Source organism: Solanum tuberosum, unplaced genomic scaffold (assembly GCF_000226075.1).
Source record: "Solanum tuberosum cultivar DM 1-3 516 R44 unplaced genomic scaffold, SolTub_3.0 scf00227, whole genome shotgun sequence".
NCBI classification, from domain to species: Eukaryota; Viridiplantae; Streptophyta; class Magnoliopsida; order Solanales; family Solanaceae; genus Solanum; species Solanum tuberosum.
In genome coordinates this window covers 103,519-127,850 of record NW_006239150.1, presented here as the reverse complement: position 1 = coordinate 127,850, position 24,332 = coordinate 103,519, and the positions used below count along the sequence as shown (strand labels likewise).

Below are 24,332 nucleotides of genomic sequence, written 5' to 3'. Positions count from 1 at the left end.
TTGTAAATAGCAACTCAATGTATTGAAAAATACAATAATACTCAGTGTGTATAATAAAAATAACAAAATAACTCTGTGGGAGTTTCTCTAACTGACAACCATCACTATGAGTTATGTGATGATACAACGTCTCACCCATGCTGCCAGAACTGTCCTATACTTTGCCAAGGTATAAGACCTCTCAACTAAGTGGATCCACTAGTGTGTGCTAACAAGCACTAAGGAATCATCTAAAATGTATGACCCTTTCTACCCACGCCGGCTACATGATTTATGGAGACTTGAGTTATCTGAACTCGTTCCCATATCGGTGCTCAATACTACTCCCAAAATATACTCAGCTCATATGTTTTAAAAATATAACTCTTTATGTGGTTTGAGATTATTACTCAAAATCTTTCTCTAAAAAGAGATGTTACTCAACTGCTCAAAACTCTTTTGGAAATCTCAGTTTCCTCCTCTTTTAAATGTGAAAACATTTACTCTTAGGAATACTTAGTTCTCATATATCATTTTAAGGAAAATGAACTCAACTCTACTCTTTCTCAACTCAAGTGCTCAAGTCTTAAAACAAGTTTAGAAAAAAATATAAAAGACTTCTCAAAATAAGGTTCATGCCGAATGATGGACGTGAACGACTCAATTTAAGGTTTTCAATAACCATACAAAGAACTCAATACTCGGAACTCAATACTCGGAACTCAACAACTTAGAACTCAAGAACTTCAATGATACTACTCATTTCAAGAATGCTCAACTCATAAGGTTCATGTGGAATTATGGGCATGAACAACTCAACTCAAGGACTCAATGATACTCTTCTTCATCTCAAGATTTCTCGACTCATATGGTTTATGTGGAATTATGGGCATGAACTACTCAACTTAAGGACTTCATGGGTAACATGTAATAGTTCCATGATTAGGAATATAATCTTAGAAGGGTTAGGAACTCAATACTTAAGACTTAGAACTTGAAGATACTACTCCTCTCAAAGATACTCAATTTATGGAGTTCATGAGAAATTATGGGCATGAACGACTCGACTCAAGGGTCTACATAACAATATGGAACTCATGTATATGACTCTTCTCATTCTCATACTTACTTGCTCAAAACTTAGTTCAAATCAATAGTTGATCTCAAAGGATTCATAATTTAACTTAAAGACTTTCTTGAACTCTACTCTTAACTCTCTTTTGAATGTGAATTATGAATTCAAGAGTTATGGTTCATGATATGAAGGATATCGCGATGATAAAGTAGACTCATGAATACATTCTCCTCATTCTCATACTCACTTGCTCGAGGCGTGAAACAAGTTACTAGAAGTCGTAGAAGACTCCACAAAAGGACTCAAATGGATTTTTCTTAGAATGTCCGAAAGAATTCTCAAAACTTAACTCTTAACTCTACCTTGAATTTTAAATTATTAATTCAAGGTTATGATCATGTTATGAATGATTTCTAGGTGTTTAGAAGTAGCTTAGAGTAGTTAGAATCTAAAAGGAGTGAGGGTACCCTTCGAAAGAACTCAAACGGAGCAACCGATTGCAAACTGGACGGGGCAGGCGACCTTGGCACACTGAGTGGCGCGGGGCGCCAGCCCCTAAACTTCATAGCATAATTTGGGGCGCACTGGCTGGCGCGACGCGCTAGGCCCCAACCCAGAAAACCCGACGAATTTCTTTGTTCGTTTTCTCACCCTAACTTGCCTAAAATCGAATGGTTTTTTCCCCAATCACTTGGATTCGATTACTTAACATAAGTACACTCTAATCTACTCAATACAACTCTCAAAACACTCACTTCCATCTCAAAAACCCCTCAAAACCCCAACACAACAAGATTTAGGATGAACTTCAAGAACAATACTTCTCAAGAACTCATCAAGAACTCATCAAGAACTCTAATTTTTCAACTTCAAGAATGAAATTTCACGAAAAATAACATGATTGGCGCTTGGGTGAACAAACCCAACACTATGGAAGCTACATACCTCTTAGGAATTAAACCCATGGCTAAAATCCACAACCAAACGCAGGAACCTCGACGAACGCCTTGATCCTCTTCTCTTTTCTCCTCTTCTTTTCTCTTCTCTCAAAACCAGGGGCAAATTTAAGTTAAAAAATGGGTCACCTGAACTGTGGTCATCCGACAAAATGCGATATAACTACTTGTATAATTTGTAAAATATATCAAATAGCAACTGAATGAACCCATGATCACAAATAATTGGATGGCTCACTGGTTTGAGTGTTTGTTTTCCACTGTGAGGTTGAGAGATCGATTCCCAATTACTACATTCCTTTCTTGCAGTCTGCCTTTTTTTTTTGAAAAAAAAACATTAAAAAATGCAGCATTGTTTTTTACTTCTATTCTTGTTTTTACAAAAAAATAAAAAATAATAATAATAATCTAAAAGTAGGTTCCATTGCAAGCATTTTATTTAACAAAAAAACATGAAGTAGCGCTCAAACTTTCCAGCTGAAAAAACCCATTTCTTCCTTACTTTTTGTTCTTTCAACAGAAATCACCATTCTTAGTAAGCAAACTAGACAAAATCAATTATAATTATTTTAGATCTTATCTTACGTGCAATGATCAACGGTGGCTCAAACACACAAGTGGTTTGAGACAAAATCAAACCGAAGCCTTACACTTTTAAGAAAAATTAATATTCTTTTTAGGGTAAAGGGATATATATACCCCAGAACTATCGTAAATGGTATGCAAATACCCTTCGTCATACTTTTGGGACATTGGTGTCTCTGCCGTCCAAAAACTAGAGCATATATACCCTTTATACTAACGGATATACACGTGTCATAATCTTATCCGTCGATCCGATATTTAATATATCAGATCGACGGATAAGATTGTGCCACGTGTCTCTATTTAGTCTTCCGTTAGAGTGAAGGGCATATATGCTTTAGTGTTTTTACGGCAGAGGCACCAATGTCCCAAAAATATGACGGAAGGTATTTGCATACCATTTACGATAATTCGAGGATATATTTGTCATTTTTCCCTTTTTTTTATAAAGTCTACTTTTTAAATTTCTTGAGATGCAAAATTGTATATTTTTTATAATTGGATTCTTTTAATAATTATTTTTCAATCAATAATTCATATAACCAATGCATTTAATCTTTCTTGCGACGTAGTACTCTAGGTATATCAAATTTTTTCTAATAACTTTTTCTCTTAATAATTTCTTTTTTGCAAATGATATTTAATATTTTTCTTATGAAAAAGTTATATCTATTATTGCTAAGATAATTGAGGTCCTTCAAATTTGGAAGCCTAAAGTAGTTGCCTTTTTTTTAAAGGGGCAAAGCCGTCCCTGACAATGGTGCACCCGTCTTCTTGAAATCCTAGATTCGCCTCTGCTCAAAACCCTAATTTATTTTTATGAAGCGTAAACTGAATCCAATCAGTTTTGTCCCCAACTTAATTACCAAAAACGAATTTAATTAATTGGGTAGTCGAAAAAACCATAATACCCTTCTAAAATCCGATTTTGACTTTCCTTATCTAGACAACTCAACTTCAAATTGACATATCTCCCTCATACGAAATCGAAACTGATCAAACTCGGTGGCGTTGGAAAGATAATTCAAATATATTTCCTACGGTATCTGGTAGCACACCTAACTCATCATGAGCCTTAAGTTATGGTCGTTTGAAGTTGACCCAAAACTCATACTTAGCTTAACTTTGTCAAACTTTCCAAATTTGATTATTTCCAAAAAAAAACAGTTTCTTTCTAATTCTATGTCTTTCTAGTTCTTTCAAAAAGCGAGGTGTTACAAAATTCAGCATCCAGAATTTTCACTGATGCCAAACACAAATGAATTTAAATTTACAAGAGCTTAATTTTGACCGTAAAGCAAATCCGTCATCCAAAACTTTCACTGATAACACGAGATGTTGAGTATCTATTACCTGCTCATAATATACCCTTAGCGTTAAAGACTTAGCTTGCATTGATAAGTAAAGTTTGAATGTTTTTTTTTTTAGTTCTATATGAAGCCATGCTGATGCTAGTTTGAACTCCTTTTTTGAAATTTAACTGAAACCAAAAGGACTCCGTTCTTTGTTTTATTTATTTTGCTTCGAATTGATGATATCAAATTGTGATTTACTATATAATATTTTGATGATAATGCTTAGTTTTCATTTCTTTCGGTATTATTGTTTTTGAGTACTTTATGTGGAAGTGCTGATGTATTTTTTTTAGAGACGAAAGGATATGTGCATAAGTTGATTAGGAAATCTATATCTTAATAAACAAACTAAATTATCATTTTTGCATTGGTTGTGAAAGTTCTAGTGCATGTATCTACTACAAAACCTTTTTTTTTTTGTTTAGAGGTGGTAAATGCGTACATTAAGTTGAATTTGGATGGATCAAAATGAGTTGGGTTAATAAATAATATGTCCAACAGTTATTACTTGGATTGAAATGAATTGGACTGAATGTTGGGCGAAACCCAACCTGCCCAATTCTTATTAAGTTTTAATTGCTTTATTTGTTCTTTTATAATTCTTAGTACCTAAAAAATCATAATTTTTTTCTATATTATGGCATTATAAAACAAAAAGAAAAAGTGTTTTTCAAAAATTATTTTGACAAAATTTCTGATGAATCAATTTAGGTTAGATATGGACTAAGCTGATAAATAGAAGGGTAAAAAATCAGGTTAAACTTAAATAAATTGGACCAATTATAATTTTATGGACCAATTTTATCACCACTAGTTTAGTTATTTTGTAGAATCACTGCTTTATGGTATAGGATTGTTTAATTTGTCTTAAACATCAAGTTGATCTGCATTTTATTTTCGGGGAAAAAAAGAAGAAGATTTAATTGAACCGCAAGTATGTAGCAATAACGATAGTTGAAAAGTTGCATTCTCTAATTTGACAGTGAATAATTAGCTAAAAGTTAGTTTGATGCAAATTATCATATAGATTAAAAGTTTTTTTTACTATAGGACATTGAAATAGGTTAGAATCATTTTAAGAAAACTATATAATTAGACATACTTCACTACTTATTATTATTTTCAAAATATTATGTATCTTACCACCAATTAAGAGGTTTTTTATGTATCTTACACTTAGATACATGTATTTTTTCTACAAGATACACAAAAATAGGGAGAGAGGTAAGTGAGATTCGAATGTATCTTAGAATTCAGATACATGCGAATCATACTAGATACATATATTTGTATGTACCTGGAATTATTCGCATGTATCTGGGATACTAGATACAGCGGAGAGTGGCGAGCAAGATGGAAGTGAGGCGAGGAAAGCGAGCGAGATTTGCTATGTATCCAATGTATCTAGAACAAATTACACCTAAATTTGACATCATGTATCTGAGTTACATGCATCTGAACGTATCTGGAGGCACCAAAATCAGATAAGATACGTAATATTGCAAACTTATATCTAAGTAATTAACATCTAAACTAGTGAGATTTATGTAAGTTCCCCGCAAATTGCTCATGAATTCATATTTTATCCGATTCTTTTTTATCTATATCTATATAGATGAATTGTAATTCAATCTCTTTTAACTTAATCCATTTTCAATTAGCCTAAATACGATCCAAATCTAATCCACCGATTTGCTATATACATAATATTTGGTAACTGTAATGAGTAGTAGTAACTAACCTTGGAAATAATGTTATCATATTTAGGAAAAAATAGTTTTAAAAGCGTTGTATATGAAGTACATATAATTTCTTAAATGAAACTAGTATATTTTTTGTTAGATATTATTAATTGTTGAAATATTTTCACAAGATGAACATTTCGTAAAAATCCTAACTTAATTTTGACAATATAAAATCATAATTAAAGGTTCAAAATTCTGCTCTAATGCGTCGAGACATTATAAGCCCGACGTTATGTTGCTAATATGTTTATCCATTTTTATGCGTAAATTCGCCATTGATTGCATCCATACAAATTTCATAAAGTTCAAGTATTGGTACGTTGTTCATTACTTCACGTAGGATTATCTACATGATGGATCATTATAATATGTGAACGACTAATCGTTGTCACCCACTGCAAAACCGTTTTATCATGACACCTTTTTATTGAAAAATTATAGTATTATTTAATTAAGTTAAAATTTATATTTTATTTATATATGCTGCATGTCTATATGGTGACTTTCTTTATTTCTTACATATGTATATTTTTTTTATAGGGAAAAAGTTCAAAAATGCTCTTAACGTATTAGAAATGGTTCAGAAATGCCCTCATTCCGCCTATTGGTTAAAAATATCCTTGATGTATAGAAATGGTTCAAAAATGTCCTCCTTCTACCTATTGGATAAAAAATAACCTTAACCTATTAGAAATACTTCAAATTTGCCCTCCTACCTAAAAATATGTTAATAAATCTAATAAATACTATTTGATATGCCTGCTTTTTTTGTGCGATCTTAATATATTTTAATAATAAATATAATATTAAAATATTTTTCAAAATTCTTTTTAGCATTCAAATTTGAATAAATTAAAACTCAATTTTTTAAATTCATTTTATTTCTATTAGCATCTTACTTATATATTTCTTTTCATTATCTAACATTTTGTCTTTTAAAAATTATTGAGATTTTTGTATCAATTATGTTAAGTGATACTGTATATACACTCAGAAAAAAATTCAACAAAAAATATTTTGCTATGGGGATACACAATGAAACTCTTCTTTCTCCGTGACTAAGACAATATTTTTATACAACATACATTCATGTTAATTCACACGTTAGTTCATATATTTTATTTAAAGCAAATATTCATATTAGTTAAGATTTAGACAAACAAGCAAGAATTTTTCAAAAGAATAAAATACGAATCAAAAGAACACTAAATAATTGAGAAAGTACAATTAAAAAAATTATTGACATGTATAACTAGAATTAGGAAATATTTTTGAGTCATTTCTAATATGTTATGAGAATTTTCTGTCTAATAGATAGAAGGAAAGACAAATGTGAATTATTTCTAATATATTAAAGGCATTTTTTATCCAATGGGTGGAAGGACGGTAATCAGTATTTTTGAATCATTTCTAATATACACATTTTTTACCCAACAGGTGAAAGAAAGGGCAAATTTGACCCAATAGGTCAAATGAAGGCATTTTTGAATGATTTCTAATACGCTAAGGACATTTTTGAACATTTTTCTCTTTTTTATATTTAAATTAACAAATTTCTAGTTCTGCCGATATTTTCACCGCTCTCAAAATTTTAATATATTGTCATTTGTCAATGTCCGCTAATGTGCATGGCCTTAGCATAAACTTCCAAAGTGCACCTTCAATTGGGTCTTAATTTGGTAGCTTCAATTGTAAATAATAGTTAGTGCATTACAGTAGTTGGTGATAAATTATGTAACATAGTAAAGAATAATTTCACTTTTGCTCCCTCGATTATTGCTGCATTATGTTATGATTTCTGATCCTTGTAATATTCGATCAAATATTTTGACTTTTAATTAATTTAAAATATCGATTTTAATCCTATAATATAGGAAGTGTGTTAACTGACTTTGGATTATTTCTATATAAGCTATATTATCATAAAACGTAGAGTATTAATACCATAAACTTAATATAACACATAAATAATTATATTGTATTAAATAGTGGAACAATTGATAAATATGATAAATTTATAAATATTCACAAACAAAAGAAATTTAAAAAATACACATTTTAACTAATTACAAATTTAATACTTACTCAAATATCATGAAAAACGCTGAAAGGATTTCATCGACTCCTACACTTTACTTGTAATTGTCATGTTTACAAACTATAGTATGTATTTATTTTGATCGTAATTAATTTAATATATATATTTTCATTATATTACTCTCTCAAAATTTAATATTAAAATAAGAATAAAAATAGAAAAAGATAATTAATTATATTTCTAATAAAATGATAAAATTTTGGACTAAATAATTTTAATAAAATCATGGCAAGTAATTTGAACCAAGGAAGTACTCCCTCGTCTCAAAATAATTGTCACCTAGCAAATATTTAGTTCAGTAAAAAATCAATAAATATGATGAATAGCTTATTGAATTATCCTTATTTAATAGATGTCTCTTTAAAATTGAACACTATTAAAAAGTTTGAATACAGGAATATAGTTAGAAAAGTATACTAACTTTTGTTTTGAACTTTTAAGGTAATATTTATATTAATATTTTCTTTTATTAAAATAACACTTAAAACAGATAAAATATTGTCTTCTTTTGAGATTAAAAGTAACTATTCACTTTTGTAAGTACGAAATAATTGGTCAACAGCTAACAACATAATCAGATAAGCTTACCTTATCCATTATTGATCGACTTTTATAGAAAGAGAATTTAAGGATAAATATATTTAAAAATTATTTAAAGTAAAAAACGCTAACTGAAAACTTTTTGGGTTCACATTTAAATTTAAGAATCATTTTAAAACTATTATATAAAATAGTCAAAAAAATGTGGATCTTCACTTTAACTACCAAAAAAAAAAAAACAATTTCCAAATTTTATTTTTTTAAAAAAAATAAACAAACTAAAAACCATTTTATTATTCCCTCCGTTTTAATTTATGTGACACATTTCTTAAAATTCAAACAAGTCTATCTTTGACCGTAAATTTTTCATATATCTTTTAAATATTTTGGATTGTCAATTATTGTGACTTATAATACTTTTTATGTAGTTTACAAATATATAAATTTTATTTCAAAAAAATTAAAAATTTCATGAATAAATTTCCGATCAAACTTAAACAGCTTGACTCTCGAAAAACGTAATATGTGACATATGGAATATTATTTATTATTATATAGAAATTACAGCTTTTATCTGTCATTTTTTTTACTTGATATATATCTTAGCTGTCCAATTAATAAATATCATCCTATTTTTTCACAAGAATCCTCTCATATAAAGTTTCTAAAATATGGATAAGATTTCATTACTCTTAGTGTAAATGCATGAATATCGTCCCTTTAATTAATGAGTGGCCTTTAATAATTTTTGACAATATAGACCAAGTAAAACACAATAATTTCATTATCCACCATGTATTAAGGTCGTTTTCAACAAATTAATTTCCTCAAAATCAGAAAAACCAGTTATAATTTTGAATAGATTAGTGGTAGATCTATTTTATTGGGAAGAAGTAACAGAAATTAGATAGTATAAAAAGGGATTAACTTTGTAGATTAAAATCATCATTCCAGCGAATAAATATTAACTGGAGAGTCCGAGGCAAAGATAAATACACAGCTCTTTGTCTCTCCTCTCCCTATATATGTAAGTATATGCTGGTTTTATCTCTATTAAAATAAACAAAAACAAAAAATAGAGACAATAATCCATCTACGTTAATAAATCAGTTTTTATCTTGGAGGGTAATTTTTATCTAAAAAAAAAAAAAAGAAGCAAAAATGTCGACAATTCAAGCAAATAACTCTAAGATCACAGTCTATGTGGTATCATGTTGGATCTTTGCTGCCTTTGGAGGGCTTATGTTTGGTTATGATATTGGTATTTCAGGTATGTATTCGTTTTCTTTTAATTTTTATTAAGGTTAGGGATTTCGGATTTTGAGTTGATTTTTGAATGAATCAGGTGGAGTGTCTGGTATGGATGATTTCTTGATCAAATTTTTCCCAAATGTTTACGAAAGGAAGCTTCATGCTAAAGAGAACAACTATTGTAAATACGATGATCAACTTCTTCAGCTATTTACCTCATCATTGTATCTATCAGCTTTGGTTTCTAGTTTCTTTGCATCCAAGGCCTGTTCAGCTCTAGGCCGTAGGCCTACCATTTTCATGGCTTCTCTGTTCTTCATTGCTGGGGCTGTTATAAGTGCTGCCTCAGAACACAGATGGATGCTCATTGTTGGTAGAATTTTGTTCGGTGTTGGTGTTGGTTTTGGAAATGAGGTATTCATTTTAGATCTAATTTTGATTTCAAATATCTATGGGATATGATTTTGATTGTTTTATTAATTTGGTTTGTGGCAGACTGTTCCTCTGTTTTTGACAGAAGTAGCACCAATCCAACTCAGAGGAGCTGTGAATATTATGTTCCAACTTTTCGTAACAATAGGAATATTCATAGCAAATCTTGTGAATTATGCAACATCCAACATGCACCCCAACGGCTGGAGGGTGTCACTTGGGCTGGCAGCCGTTCCAGCTTTAATGCTGCTGGTCGGTTGCTTCGTTATCACTGACACTCCTGCCAGTTTAATCGAACGTGGCAAAGACGAACAGGGCAAAGCTGCACTAAAGAAAGTCAGGGGAGTTGATGATGTTGAAGTTGAATTTAAGGAAATAGTTGCTGCTTGTGAACAAGCCAAGGCTGTGAAACATCCATTCAGGAACCTCATGAAGTCTGCCAGTGTCCCACCACTTGTGATTGCTGTATTTTTGCAGATTTTCCAACAATTCACTGGAATTAACGCCATTATGTTCTACGCACCTGTTCTGTTCCAAACCATGGGATTCAAGTCTGATGGTGCACTTTTGTCCGCTGTCATTACTGGACTTGTTAATGTTGGGTCCACATTTGTTTCAATCTACGCCGTTGACAAGGTTGGAAGGAGAAAATTGCTCCTCCAAGCTTGTTGCCAAATGTTGATCTCTCAATTGGCAATTGGAATTATCTTATCCTTCAGTTTGAAGGAAACAGGAACATTAGACAGGACACTAGCAACAATTGTGGTGATCCTTGTGTGCACATATGTTATGTCATTTGCCTGGTCATGGGGACCTCTAGGATGGTTGATTCCAAGTGAAACATTCCCAATGGAAACAAGGACAGCCGGTTTCGCCTTTGCAGTCAGCACAAACATGCTTTTCACTTCAATCATTGCTCAGGCATTCTTGACAATGCTTTGCAAAATGCAAGCAAACATCTTCTTCTTCTTCTCTGGCTGGATCGTTGTTATGGGACTATTCGTCGTCTTCCTAGTGCCAGAGACCAAGGGAGTTCCCATTGATGGAATGGTTGATGTGTGGAAGAGCCATCCAGTATGGAAGAGATGCTTCAAGAATGAATAAGTCAAAAGGGTGTTTAACTTGATGATAATACAATTTTCAAGGTCTACAATATAATATAATTAATATGTTATATGATGTACAAATAATTACCTCCACCCTACCCTCCTATGTTTTAAATTGGTTTTGAAGTCTTTGGTTTGTGATCTAGCGCTTAAGTTTATGGCAATTATTGCCTACAATCCCTATCCCACTATCAGTTGTAAATTTCTTTTCCTTTTATAATAATTCCAAGTATTTTGTTGCAAATGCTATTAAACTCATTATTCAATAATTGCAATGTGTCTTTCCCCTTCTTTCCTTGTTCATTGTTTATGGTTGCAATAAATAAATATAAGTATTGTGAATTAACATTTTGGTCACTCAACTATAACAAATTGTTTCGTACATTTATTTATTTTAAATAGATAAAATTATTCTAAGTTTGTTTTTTTTCCAACAAAGTCATTATAGCCGAAAAGCCAAAGAATAACTTACTTCTTTTTTAATTTATCTTTAACAATTCTTTTAACCTAATTATTATTTGTAGAAAAACTAATTTATCCATTCATAATATCTTTTTTGTAAACTAATTTTGTAAATATTATTCTTTTCAAGATAAATTTTGATCTATTTTTTCTTTATTAAATTTTGTATAATATCCATCCGCTCCCATTTAATTTTCACATATTATAAAAATAGTTATTCTTAAATACTCGTCAACTTTTAAAAATTAAAAGAAAAGTAATTAGTTTTTCAACTTTGTCGTTTTAACATTAATTATTTTGGGATTAGTAGATTAGTAAATGAACAAAGATCAACATCCGGATCCGGTATGTTGTTGTTGTTTATTAACAGTTAGGACTAATAAATTATTTGACGTCATTGAGAATATTTGATAACTGGTTTATCCGAGTTTTACAAGATCGCTGCGATTTTTGCCATGAATTTCGTTTAACTTCATCAATTTTACTAACGATCCACTTCTCCGTTTTACTCCTTTCATTCACTTTTACTATTACCAAATAATGATTAATATGAGTGATATACTAAAATACTCATATTAATTAATGTATATTAAGTCTTGAAAAATTATTTAGAAAATAAGAAACTAATATTGCGGGTAAAATATGAGGAAAAAAAATATTTCTTCTATCCCAATTTTTACGATTCATTTTTTTAGTCAATCCAAAAAAGAATTATACATATTTATTTTTGGTAATAATTGAATTTTAAAATCCCTATTTTATCCATAATGAAATGATATGTAGTCACACAAATATGTATGACTTATTTTAGACCACGAGTTTCAAAAAAAAAATTATTTCTTAAATTTCGTGTCAAATCAAATTACTTCACATAAATTAAAAATGAGCAAGTATATTTTTCTCTTATTATGATAAAAGTGACAAGCAAAACTAAACATCTATTTTTAGCCGAGGAAATGAGTAACTAAAAATAAACTAAGGGAGTACTCTCCCGTTCACTTATTCCTAAAATATATTTTTATTTTTACTTCTCATTTTTAACGTATAAAAAAAAGATAATTATATTTTTTCATGTTTTACTCTCAACATTAAATACTCTTTTTACAAATCATTTTTCAAGACTTAATACTAAAACTCACTTAATAAAGATAGTATGGTAAAATACATGTATTAATAATTGTTTTCTTAATGAGTGTGTCAAGTCAAACAGTAACAAGTAAAAGTGAACGGATGAAATATTTTCCAAACATAATCTAGTTAACTAAGGGCCTGCTTGGTCATGTGATATGGAATCATGATATGATATCATAATATGAAATCATGAGATGAAGTTGAAGTTTTGTTTGAACATGCGATATGGAATTTTTGTGTTGTATATTTTCTCATAAACATAAGAATCCCATAAATTGTAAACCTATTAAATAGCCCCAATTATTTTTTCAATCTTATCAAATAAACAAAAAATTATAAAATCGCATAATAAATTATTACAAAACTATTTGTTCTCCCACATAGTACAAACAATTTTCTCACGTTGAACTTGCATTCTTGATCATATGACCGAGAAGATGAATCAACATTGTTACTATGAGCCTTTTGTTGGTCAATATCATTCACAACTATATTTTCATGTTCATAGACCATAAATATTTCATCACTCCTTTGGTATTCTCGCAAATAATTATGTAACACTGTAAATGTTATGACAATTTTTACTTGTGTGTCAATACCAGATGGTTCCTGCCTTGTTTCACTTGTGTGCAATTAATATTTTCAGTGCATTAATTTCGTGCTAAAATCAAACATATTGGAAGTAGGAATTATCAAACATACATCACCAATTTTGTCATTTTTCATATTAAATTGCTTTAACTATTTTCATACGTAGCCGAAAGAGAATTTTTTTTTATTATGAAAAACCTAAAGAGTATTCCTCCCTCCGTTCTTATTTATACTCACCAACTCAATTCCTACTTTATCATTTATATTCACCAAATTTAAAGCAATAATAAATTTCATGTTTGTGAGAATAATAAATTTAAAAAAGTAACGATGTGATTATTAATTTTACTTACACATGAAATAAATGGCTAGTAGATATAAATGTGGAGTTGTTTTAACAAAATATAAGCTTATGTGTCAACTTTTGTATTTTAAAAAGGGAAAAGGGACAAATATACCCCCGAACAATCGTAAATAGTATGTAGATACCCTCCGTCATACTTTTGGGACATTGGTGCCCCCTGCCGTCTAAAAACTAGAGCATATATGCCCTTCATTCTAACGGAAGACTAAATAGGGACACGTGACACAATCTTATCCATCGATTCGATGTCGGGTCGATGGATAAGATTATGACACGTGTAACTCCGTTAGTATAGAGGGTATATATGCTCTAGTTTTTGGACGGCAGGGGCACCAATGTCTCAAAAGTATAACGGAGGATATCTGCATACCATTTACGATAGTTCGGAGGTATATTTGTCCTTTTTCCCTTTAAAATTCCAAACCATGATTTTTGGAGAATATGATATTTCATCTCATGATATGAATTATGAAATCATGAGATGAAATCGCATATCCAAACGCTGATTCCATCTCACAATTCCATATCATGATATGGTATCGCATGGTCAAACACCTACTAAAGATATTATACCCAAACACTAACCAAGGACCATACAACACATGGCAAAAGAAAACAAAGGGTGAGGACTTGGTAGCCTTTACTGAATGCGTATCAAAATCAGACCTTCTAATTGGTCTGCATCTGAATACCCCTTATCCAATATCCTTATCTCCACCACATATATGTGAACAACAAATATGATTTCTCTTCTCACCCACACTTCAATCTGCACAAATACTTGCTACATTTCCCCCCCAATTCCTCAATAATGGCCATGGCAACTCAAGCTTCCCTCTTCACCCCTGCTCTCTCCGTCCCCAAATCCACCGCTCCATGGAAACAATCCCTCCTATCCTTCTCTACTCCTAAGCAACTCAAATCTACCGTCTCAGTAACCCGACCCATCCGGGCCATGGCCGAAGAAGCCCCAGCTGCCACCGAAGAGAAACCCGCTCCAGCAGGATTCACCCCACCTCAATTGGACCCAAACACACCTTCCCCAATCTTCGGTGGCAGCACTGGTGGGCTTCTTCGCAAAGCCCAAGTAGAAGAATTCTACGTCATCACATGGGAATCACCAAAGGAACAGATCTTCGAGATGCCAACAGGTGGTGCTGCTATAATGAGAGAAGGACCCAATTTGTTGAAATTGGCCAGGAAAGAACAGTGCTTAGCTCTTGGTACAAGGTTGAGATCCAAATACAAGATTAACTACCAGTTTTACAGGGTATTCCCCAATGGTGAGGTGCAATATTTGCATCCCAAAGATGGTGTGTACCCTGAAAAGGTGAACCCAGGGCGTGAAGGAGTTGGTCAGAACTTTAGATCCATTGGAAAGAACAAGAGTGCTATTGAAGTCAAGTTTACTGGGAAACAAGTGTATGATATTTAAGGTGTTGTATTTTGTGCACTTTTTATGATATTGTAATTGTTAATGATTTTTGTGATTATGTAGTGCATCCTTTGAATGTAACTTTTATTTGACACTACAAATACAACATGGATCCTATTAAATTTTTCTCTCCTATTGATACCATGTCTATTTTTTAATTACTCCTCTGTTCATTATTGTCTATGTTTGACTTGACACACTCCTACAAAACAATAAATAGAATAATAATTTTATTATATTTGCTTTGTCTTGATTTTTTAAAATTTGACAAAGTTAAGACAATTATTTTTAGTATATTGGAGTTGGACAAGTAAAGATAGATGGAGGAAGTATTTATTTTGTTATGCTTTACTTGATTTGAAAATCTATCAAGACACTCTTTCTACCATCATAAGATAAAAATAAGAATACGCACACACCACCCTCCCAAATATATCTAACTTGTGGAACTTCAATGAATATGTTGTTTCAAAGTAGGATTAGCTAAATTTACTCTTCTTTTTTTTGTCACTTTATTGACGAGTAGTTGATGGAATCATGAGGATTAAAATGAGGATGAGTTTTTTTCGGTGAATGATTACTCTTTTAAAAAAAATATATACTTCACTTAACTGTAGTGAAACTTAATTTTAAAATTGAAATGATTTAGAGTTCCATGGATGATCTCATTAAAGAGCTCTGAGGAGAGATAAAGAGAAAGGAGAGAAAGAAGGGTAAAATGAATATCATTCAATAATGTCTACAAGTCACAACATTGTTCGGGGTCGTTTGGTAGAGTGCATTAGAAAAAATAATGCATGCATTAGTTTTGTGTATTACAAGGCATTACTAGTGCCTTGTTTGATCTCTTTTCCTTTTATGAATTACAATTTACATCAATATGTCAATAATGTTTAGATTAAATAAGGTCAAATTGGCGGGTCAGGACCCAACCCACTTTTTAGGTCAATTTACCCCAAAATAAATTTGGACGGATCATGATTCAGTTTTTCATTTTAATCTCTCTACTTTCGGCCCAACTCGTACATTTGACACCGCTGGATAATATATGATGCAATCTTGATGAAGCTTATGCTGATATGTTGAAGCCTCCGGGCCTCTGAGTTGCTTAATTCATATCGTTAATACATGACAATGTGTGTCATGGTACGTATTTTGCTGAAACTCCATTATCTTTACCTTTAGCAAATGCAAAGCTTGTAGTTTTGGGGTGCCAATCACAAACCCTCCCGTTTTGGATCGTGACAAATTCAAATTTGGATTTAACCCAAACTCAAAATATTCTATCATGTTTACAATAACATTACCTTCAAAACAGCTTTAACCAACACAAAGTTCTCGTCGGAAAAGCCGTTATAAGATTTGTTCATACAATGACTCTTAAATAATGAAAATACACTACAGAATTATTATGAGATTAACGTCATCCGATTATTAATTTGTAAGCAAACTATAGCTGCTATTACTGTATACAGAATTTCTTTATCTTTTTGGGGTTGGTTGTGTTAGTTCAGTCTATCATATAGTCAGATGAACCTTCTAGGAACAAGAGACCAACAATTATGTTAAAACTAAAATAAAATAAAAGCAAACAAACAAGTATAGAAATAAAGCAGAAGCTATTATAAGAAACAGCTTTTCTTGATCTGGGAGTGCAGTTACACTAGAAATGGCATCAAAGAAGATAAATGACTTAATTACTACTAGTTCACTATGGTCACATAAATTTGGAGTACAAGAACAATCATTGAACTGCGAAGGATGATAGAGATAAGAATGAAACGCATTTGCAAGACTTATGTAATGTATGGACTGATCAGCTGCAAGTGCCTTGTTTCAGCAGCATCCTCCGCTGAAACAAACAACAAAATTATCAGGAAGATGGAGCCGAATAAAAGGAAGGAAATCTCTTCTAGTTGGATACTTTAGCCAGTGATGCTGACGGAACATGAAAATCTTGATCTACAAATGAGAAAAAGAAATGGCTCCAAAAACACGCAAGAAATATTTCAGTCATTTAGGCTCCATGGATATCATACTCATATGTAGGACTTTTAAGTCAATAGAGCAAAATGATATGAATGATATACGTTATATTTAAGCTTCAAACAGGAGCACATTAAGAAAAGGAACCTCAATATTGGTACATCTATAGGTTTTATGCAAATGGAGAAACTTACAGCACTATTAGGCAGATGAAGAGACACGCTAGTGCACACCAGGCAGCCATCCTTCGAAGAATTCAACTCCATCCATCGGTGGAGGAGATAAGGCGCCAAGGGGTGTAACAGTTATCTGTAATTAAGGGTAATAACATGTTAATGATGAGTCATTAGCGAGAGTCGTCAAATAACTTCCATCAGGTAAATGAATTGTACATACATATCCTTGTCGAAGGAAAGAGTAATCATTATCACCTTCATCCATTTGTGTTCCCCTAACCTGGGAAAGATAGCATAATAAATTTAGTAAGTGTAGGTAGACATTTTACCAAAAAAAAATAATGTACAAAGACAATTACAATGAAGCAATTTAGATTAATCAGAAAAGGAGTTGAATCCATAATATTCAAACTGTAAGACCTTGAGTAGATAACTTGCTTTTTAATGGCTATAAATTTATACTAATGTAATTGTCTTTTCACTTGTGCAAATAGGCACCGTTGCAATTGTTATTGCAATAGAAGAATGAACAACAGAGAACTCCCTCAGACAGTCATCTCAGTGGAATGGGAAGTAAAACTGAACGGCAATTAAATGAAATATGGGAACCTATGACTATTTACATCAAAAAGTTCCTCAAACATACAAATATCAAGACTAAACTTTCCTTATACCAATGTATTAGGTATATTAGCAACCCATTCTGTTCATCAAATGATTTTTCTTTTAGACCTCTTGTTCAGAGAGAGACAGCTAAAAGGCACGTATAATCTACAGTGCACTGATTCAAGGAAGAAAACCTAGAAGAAAATGCTTCAAACCTCTCACCTCTCTCCCCTCCGAAAACAAGCGAACTGGAAAAAGAACTTAACATAGAGAATATGCTGAAAAATAACATGAAGGGTAAGATGTCCAATATTGTGAGTGAGACCAGAAAAGGGTATTCTGTAGCATGAACTGGACAAATGATTTGAAAAGGCATTGATTAGAGCAAGGGATGAAATGCATTTGTGTGATAGCATAATCGAAAATTAAGCAAATAAGTACTATATAGAAAAAGAGATAATTACTTCTCTCTTAAATATTAGGTGTTCTTGTCCTGTGCTTAAGGTGCTCTCTTCCACAGATGCCTCTTTACTAGCTGATGAATCCATTGTCATTGTGGATAACATTCTTCCTCCTTGTGCTTCTGAAACAACTTGCCTCCATCCCATTTTGAAAATAGTCTTGCCTTGCTTCGTCAGACGATAACCCTATCAATATAACAATCAATGTCTTTTTGAAGTCAATAGCATATCTATTTTGGCAACTGTTGAACTGTGTGTCCATCTCAACTAAAAGCTTAAGTTGTTAGAGGGAGTACACGTAATTATAGTATGTCCCAACACGCCCTCTCACATGCAGGTTTTTTTTTTTCTTCATGAACCAAACATGTGGAATGACAACAAATATCTCCAATCATCTTAGTATTTCTACAAGGTAAATCAAAAAAATCTTTTATTTATAAGGTAAATCAAAAGATCTACTCCTTATACTCCTTTCACTATTTTGAAATAATCTCCTATTTCTTCTTTCTAAAGTGTATGTTTATGGCAATGGTACAAAAGCTGGTTTACCTTGCAATTGGCAACATCAGCTGGTACATCTATGTTAAGAAAGCAATTTTGAGGATAAGTATTATTCTTGATCTCAGTCGATATAGCTGTAATGATTGGCATGCAAGCTTCAGCGGCCAATACGAAATCATCATCCTTGCTTTTTCCAGCAACCCTGAAGTTGACAAATCACATTGAAGAAGGAAGAATTACAAAGTAACTTGTCTTTGTGCTAACCCCAAGACAGGATAATGTGATGTACTATACCATTCATATGACAATGAGACAGAAGGAACACCATTGAAGAAAGCCTCTCGTGCACCAGCCACTGTCCCTGAGTAAACACTGCATCACCAAAATGGATCCATTAACATTAAGCAGCCCCTCGTATTACTATAATACAACAAGGCAAGTCTGCTGAGATGTTATTAAATTAGTACAAATAGCTGAATTAGGAATTACTGCAAATCAGAAAAAGAGGTAATAATTGACAACTTCATGTAGAAGGATCTAAAGGCAAGATACAGAAATTTTACTTACATGTGATAACCGCAATTGCTACCCTTATTAATACCGCTGACAACCTGCAAGCATAAATTGACATGAGTACACATAGTGTAATGCGATGATACATATTAGGTTTTAGTACACATGTAGCCTGTAGGAAAAGCTCCAATGCAAACTACTTAGACATCTATAGCATGGTTCAGCATTAAGTATCAGAAATAGCTCCAATAGAAAGCCCTATCGGCAAATTAATTGTTAGCTAGTTATCACAAGTATCAGAAACGGGTCTACATAGCTGAAGAGGACCAAATGATATACAAAAATTCTGATCTCCCATTGTTTCTTTGACTGGACCCTTGCTCCTGATTTATTGAAGGAGTATCATCCCAGTAGGGAGCTAGTTCACACATATTAGATACATCACTGGGTATGTTCGGAAGTTTTCTTCAAGCTTTTCATGGTTTACCCCTGTTTACAATAGTATTTTTGCATTCATTAATTTTTATCTCTAAGTAAAATTCACTAGTGAAAAATAATATTTCCTCTTGTTTAGCTGGAAACCAGTAAAACTTGTTCATCTTTTTGAGAAATTAGGATAGTAAAAGAGGAAAAGAAGTTTCAGTAGCCAGTTTGTTTCTGAAAAAAAATATTTTCTTGATTTACTACACACACTGCACGTATTGACAGATAGTTTGAGCAACAAGTGTTGAAGCCAAGTAGTATGGAAAGATTCAAAGCAATTAAAAGTTAAAATCCTTCAACCTTGCGAACACAACAAAAGCAAATCAGTTGCGTTACAAGGAAGAAGGAAACAAGAACTAAATGAATTTAACTTTTGTTTTTACTGTGTAACCTTTAATGTAATATTAAGCTAAATGAACTTTCTCTGTTAAAATAGAAATTTCCGACGAACATATATGTGACGAATGAAGCTAAGAGCTATATGACTACATCATAGGGAGGCAGAATAATTTGTCAAGTATTAGTTTCAAACGCTACCAGATCAGGTACAAAGGGGAAGAGCACTTTGGAGATCCCGATGGAAGTGCAGTCTGCTGGGGTTCCTGCCAAAAGGAAAGCAAAACGAGTACGAGGGACAGAGAGTTATGACAACAAGTTATGAGAGTACCCCCAAAAACGTTATGCTGAGCAAGCAGTATCATTCTGAATAATCAGCAGTTATATTTCAAAGTAGAAAGATATGAAGGAAAAAAAAAGAAGAGAACAACAAAAAGTAGAAAGATGTCAATTTCCTTCCCCAACACCATACGAATGAAAAGATGTCAATCCCCCATGTTTCGTCCAGTAAGTTTAACATCAGTACAAAACTGTTGCTTGCACTTTTTTATCCTTTTGGTAGAGTAAAGCAAGAGAATTGTACGACTCCCACCTGGAACTGGGGTTTGAACTAATAACAGCATTAACTGAACAAAAAATTCAGAATCTTGGTAAATCAAAAGTAATCTCATATACATTTGCGGATGACAACATGTTAATATAGTATGGCATTAAAGGAAAGTGAATCATGAATACCAGATCTTTCTACCCAATGGTTCAAGTTCACAACAAAAATGTATGAAATGATCTATGATTTTAAAGCATTGCGATAACCAGTGGCGGAGCCACCTTACAATGAGGGGGTCATCCGACCCCCTTCGGCAGAAAATTATATGATTTATATATGGTTAAAATAATTTTTTAGGTATATATAATAGATGTCGACCCCCCTTCGGCTACTTCGTGTGTCTATTTTTTTAGATTTTGAACCCCCTTACTGAAAATCCTGGCTCCGCCACTGGCGATAACCCATCAAACAGCCCTTTAATAGTCACCGTTCAACAAAGACCAGAATACAGGAGATAAAACTTTAACTAAGCTAATTCTAAAAACATGAACCATGAGCCTGGAAAAAACTAAAGTTGTCTACTATATTCGAGATTCAAACGAACTATGAAACTTATTAGCTTATTTACAACCCTGACTAACCAGAAACTGCAAAGGCTGTTGCTCCACTGATGTCCACCTTCTTGACGGAAAGAGGGTGTTGCCATGAGACACAATGGCTAACAGCTGATTTTTCACTGGGCAAACAGAAATAAGAATGTCAAAAATATCATTATGGATCCAAATAGAGGTTTATAGGAACAAGAAAAATTAGTCTTAGACGTCAACCAATAACCAGAGAGAACAAAGGGAGCACAACAACAAGTATAATCCCACAAGTGGGGTTTGGGAAGGGTGATATGTACGCAGACCTTATCCCCTACCTTTGTGGGTTAGAGAGGTTGTTTCCGATAGACCCTAGGCTAGAGAACAAAGGGAGCACAGTGAAGTAAATTAACAGAGAATGAGCTTCCCAGAACTTTGATGTATCTATCAGGTCTCTAGTCTTTTCTCTTCTTTTTTTCCCGATGAGTATTTAAATCAGATATTTAATTTCAAACTATAACTATGACTTCATATCAAGAGCTGTGGTAGAGAATATCCAATAAAATTAACGGTTTCAACATGTTTGTTGATGATCATAATGATTGCAATTATTAATGAATTTCCACAAGTGGACCACCAATTTCAATACAACAAGAGTAAGAGGCAGCTGGTCTTACGTACAAATTCACAAAATTACTAGACGTAGGAATCGGTGTAAAAGAAATTAAGGAAGGATAAGTGTTGTAGAGAAAAAAGTCTACGAAAATATTCTAAAAGGAACATTCTAGAGCATAGTAATAAACATCCTCCACTAGACCTATAAGTAGAGGTGATCATTTTAGTAGGAGCGAGCAACAAACATAAGAGCGAGTGTGAGTGCAAGAAAAATTGCAGGTAAGAATTGTAAAGGTCTTTATTTTGCTATAACAAAAATTCAAGTTGTGAACATCGTACAAGTTTTTGCCATGGAATCAAATTATCAGGGACACAAGGAAGAAAAGAAAAGGGAAAGAAAAACAACAAAAAAAATTAGCAATTTCAAAATAGACCAGTACAGCAATCGTAAGAGGTACGTAAAATAGAAGCTAAATTAGTGTAGATTGAGAGAGATAGAAACCATACGAATCGGGAGCACAAACGAGGACATTGAAGAGATTAGAGGAGACAAGAACGCGAACAAGAGATCTCAAGCCGGGAGCATCAATTCCGTCGTCATTTGTGATCATCACTGACGGCTTAGACTCGCTGTCATTCTCCATTGAATTGTTTTGTGCTTTTGAATTGGAGTTGAAACTGAATGCAAACAAAAGTTTTGAACTATTTGGGTAATAACAAGCCACCACTTGGCACTATGGAAAAGGTTACAAAATTACACAGATTGGTGGAAATCCGTAGTTGGAGTCTTCTCACTTTTAAAAAAAAATATCTCTGTCATATGATTGATTGGGCTTCTCTACCTTCTTTTTCTTTTTTTAATTGGAATTATTACTCAAATACAACTCTTATTTTATCATAATCTCTAAAATTTCTTATCATTTAAAAAAGGGAAAAGGGTTCAAAATATATTCGAACTTTGAAAATGACCTTTTACCCCCTGCACTATTTAATAGTGTATTTTAAAGGTATATATGTGTCCACGTGGATACGTTACAATTTATAATGATGCAATATTTATGATGTCCACGTGGAGACATATATACATTTAAAATACACTATTAAATAGTGTAGGGGGCGTAAAAAGTCTTTTCCAAAGTTCGGTATCATTACAACAATTTCGGTCATAGTTCGGATATATATCAGACCTTTTCCCCTTTTAAAAAAATATTCAAAAATCTCCTCTCGGATACATCACCTCCCTCTTGCTGATCTCTATCCTCTCGGATAAATCTCTGCCCTCCCTCTCGAATACATCCCTCTTCTATGTATCCGGATCCTATCTCCTCGGATACATCCCTCGGCTATGTATCCAGATGTCTACTGATGTATCCAGAAGTGCAGTGGCGTATTCAAAATTCAAATTTTAAGGAATTTTTGTAATTTGAAAAAGTGTAAGGAAGTAATGTAATTAGCTCTTAAAAATATGATATTTATGTAAATTATACTTTTTTTTTTTTTATTTATTTATTTTAGGATTGATCAAATTGCTGAATGCTGAGGTCATGCCCAACTTAACTTTGCATACTAACTTTTCTTTCCTTTTTTCACCTGTGTATGGTGTTTCGATCTTCGATGGTGAAACAGTCTCAACACTACATTACAAGTCTATAACTCATGTTAGTTGCTTACCTAACTTTGATGACCTAATTTTTGCTTATTTTTAAGGGGTGTGATGAGTTTTTGATGACGTAAGTTTTTGCTTATTTTTAAGAAGTGTGACGGATTTTTGATAATCTAACTTTTTGCTTATTTTTAAGGGGCATGATGAAAAATTCATTTTGTCTTCGTATTAGTAGTTGGAGTCTTCTCACTTTTTAAAAAAATATCTTTGTCATATGATTGATTAGGCTGCTCTACCTTTTTTTTTTAATTGAAAAATTACTCAAATACATGTCTTATTTTATTATAATCTCTAAAATTTCCTATTATTTAAAAAAAAATTCAAAAATCTCCTCTCGGATACATCACTTCCCTCTCGCTGATACATCTATATCCCTCTCGGATACATCTATATCCCTCTCGGATACATCTCTCCCCTCCCTCTCGGATACATCCCTCTCATATGTATCTGGATCCTATACCCTCTCGGATACATTCCTCGGCTATGTATCCGAATGTCTACTGATGTTTCCGAAAGTGCAGTGATGTATCCGAAATTCATAAATTTTAAGGAACTTTTGTAATTTGAAAAAGTGTAGGGAAATAATGTAATTAACTTTTAACAATATTAGATAATATGAGATTTATGTAAATTATATACTCTCTTTTTTAAGGATTTGATCAAGAGGGCATGCCCAACTTAACTTTGCTTACCTAACTTTTTTTTCCTTTTTTCACCTGTGTATGGAGTTTTGATCTCCGATGGTGGAACAGTGTG

General features: G+C 32.5%; 3 protein-coding genes across 3 annotated transcripts; 2 read left to right on the top strand and 1 right to left on the bottom strand.

Moving 5' to 3' along the window:
* Positions 1-9,278: 9,278 nt before the first annotated feature.
* LOC102601634 (sugar transport protein 8-like) lies at positions 9,279-11,366 on the top strand. The gene is made up of 3 exons (XM_006356614.2): positions 9,279-9,603; positions 9,679-9,998; positions 10,080-11,366. Exons 1-3 carry the CDS (start codon positions 9,495-9,497, stop codon positions 11,118-11,120), a joined length of 1,470 nt encoding a protein of 489 aa, XP_006356676.1. The 5' UTR covers positions 9,279-9,494; the 3' UTR covers positions 11,121-11,366.
* Positions 11,367-14,404: 3,038 nt separating this feature from the next.
* On the top strand, positions 14,405-15,240 carry LOC102601295 (photosystem I reaction center subunit II, chloroplastic). Its single transcript, XM_006356613.2, has one exon. The coding sequence runs from the start codon at positions 14,482-14,484 to the stop codon at positions 15,103-15,105; it is 624 nt and encodes a 207-aa protein (XP_006356675.1). The 5' UTR covers positions 14,405-14,481; the 3' UTR covers positions 15,106-15,240.
* A 1,467-nt stretch (positions 15,241-16,707) lies between these two features.
* Positions 16,708-22,702, bottom strand: LOC102600953 (5'-nucleotidase SurE-like). Its single transcript, XM_006356612.2, has 10 exons — positions 22,421-22,702; positions 21,356-21,450; positions 20,369-20,433; positions 19,403-19,446; positions 19,130-19,207; positions 18,884-19,037; positions 18,338-18,520; positions 17,488-17,547; positions 17,286-17,400; positions 16,708-16,957 (listed from the first exon to the last, which is right to left on the bottom strand). The coding sequence occupies exons 1-9, from the start codon at positions 22,555-22,557 to the stop codon at positions 17,314-17,316; spliced, it is 903 nt and encodes a 300-aa protein (XP_006356674.1). The 5' UTR covers positions 22,558-22,702; the 3' UTR covers positions 16,708-16,957; positions 17,286-17,313.
* Between the last annotated feature and the right edge of the window lie 1,630 nt (positions 22,703-24,332).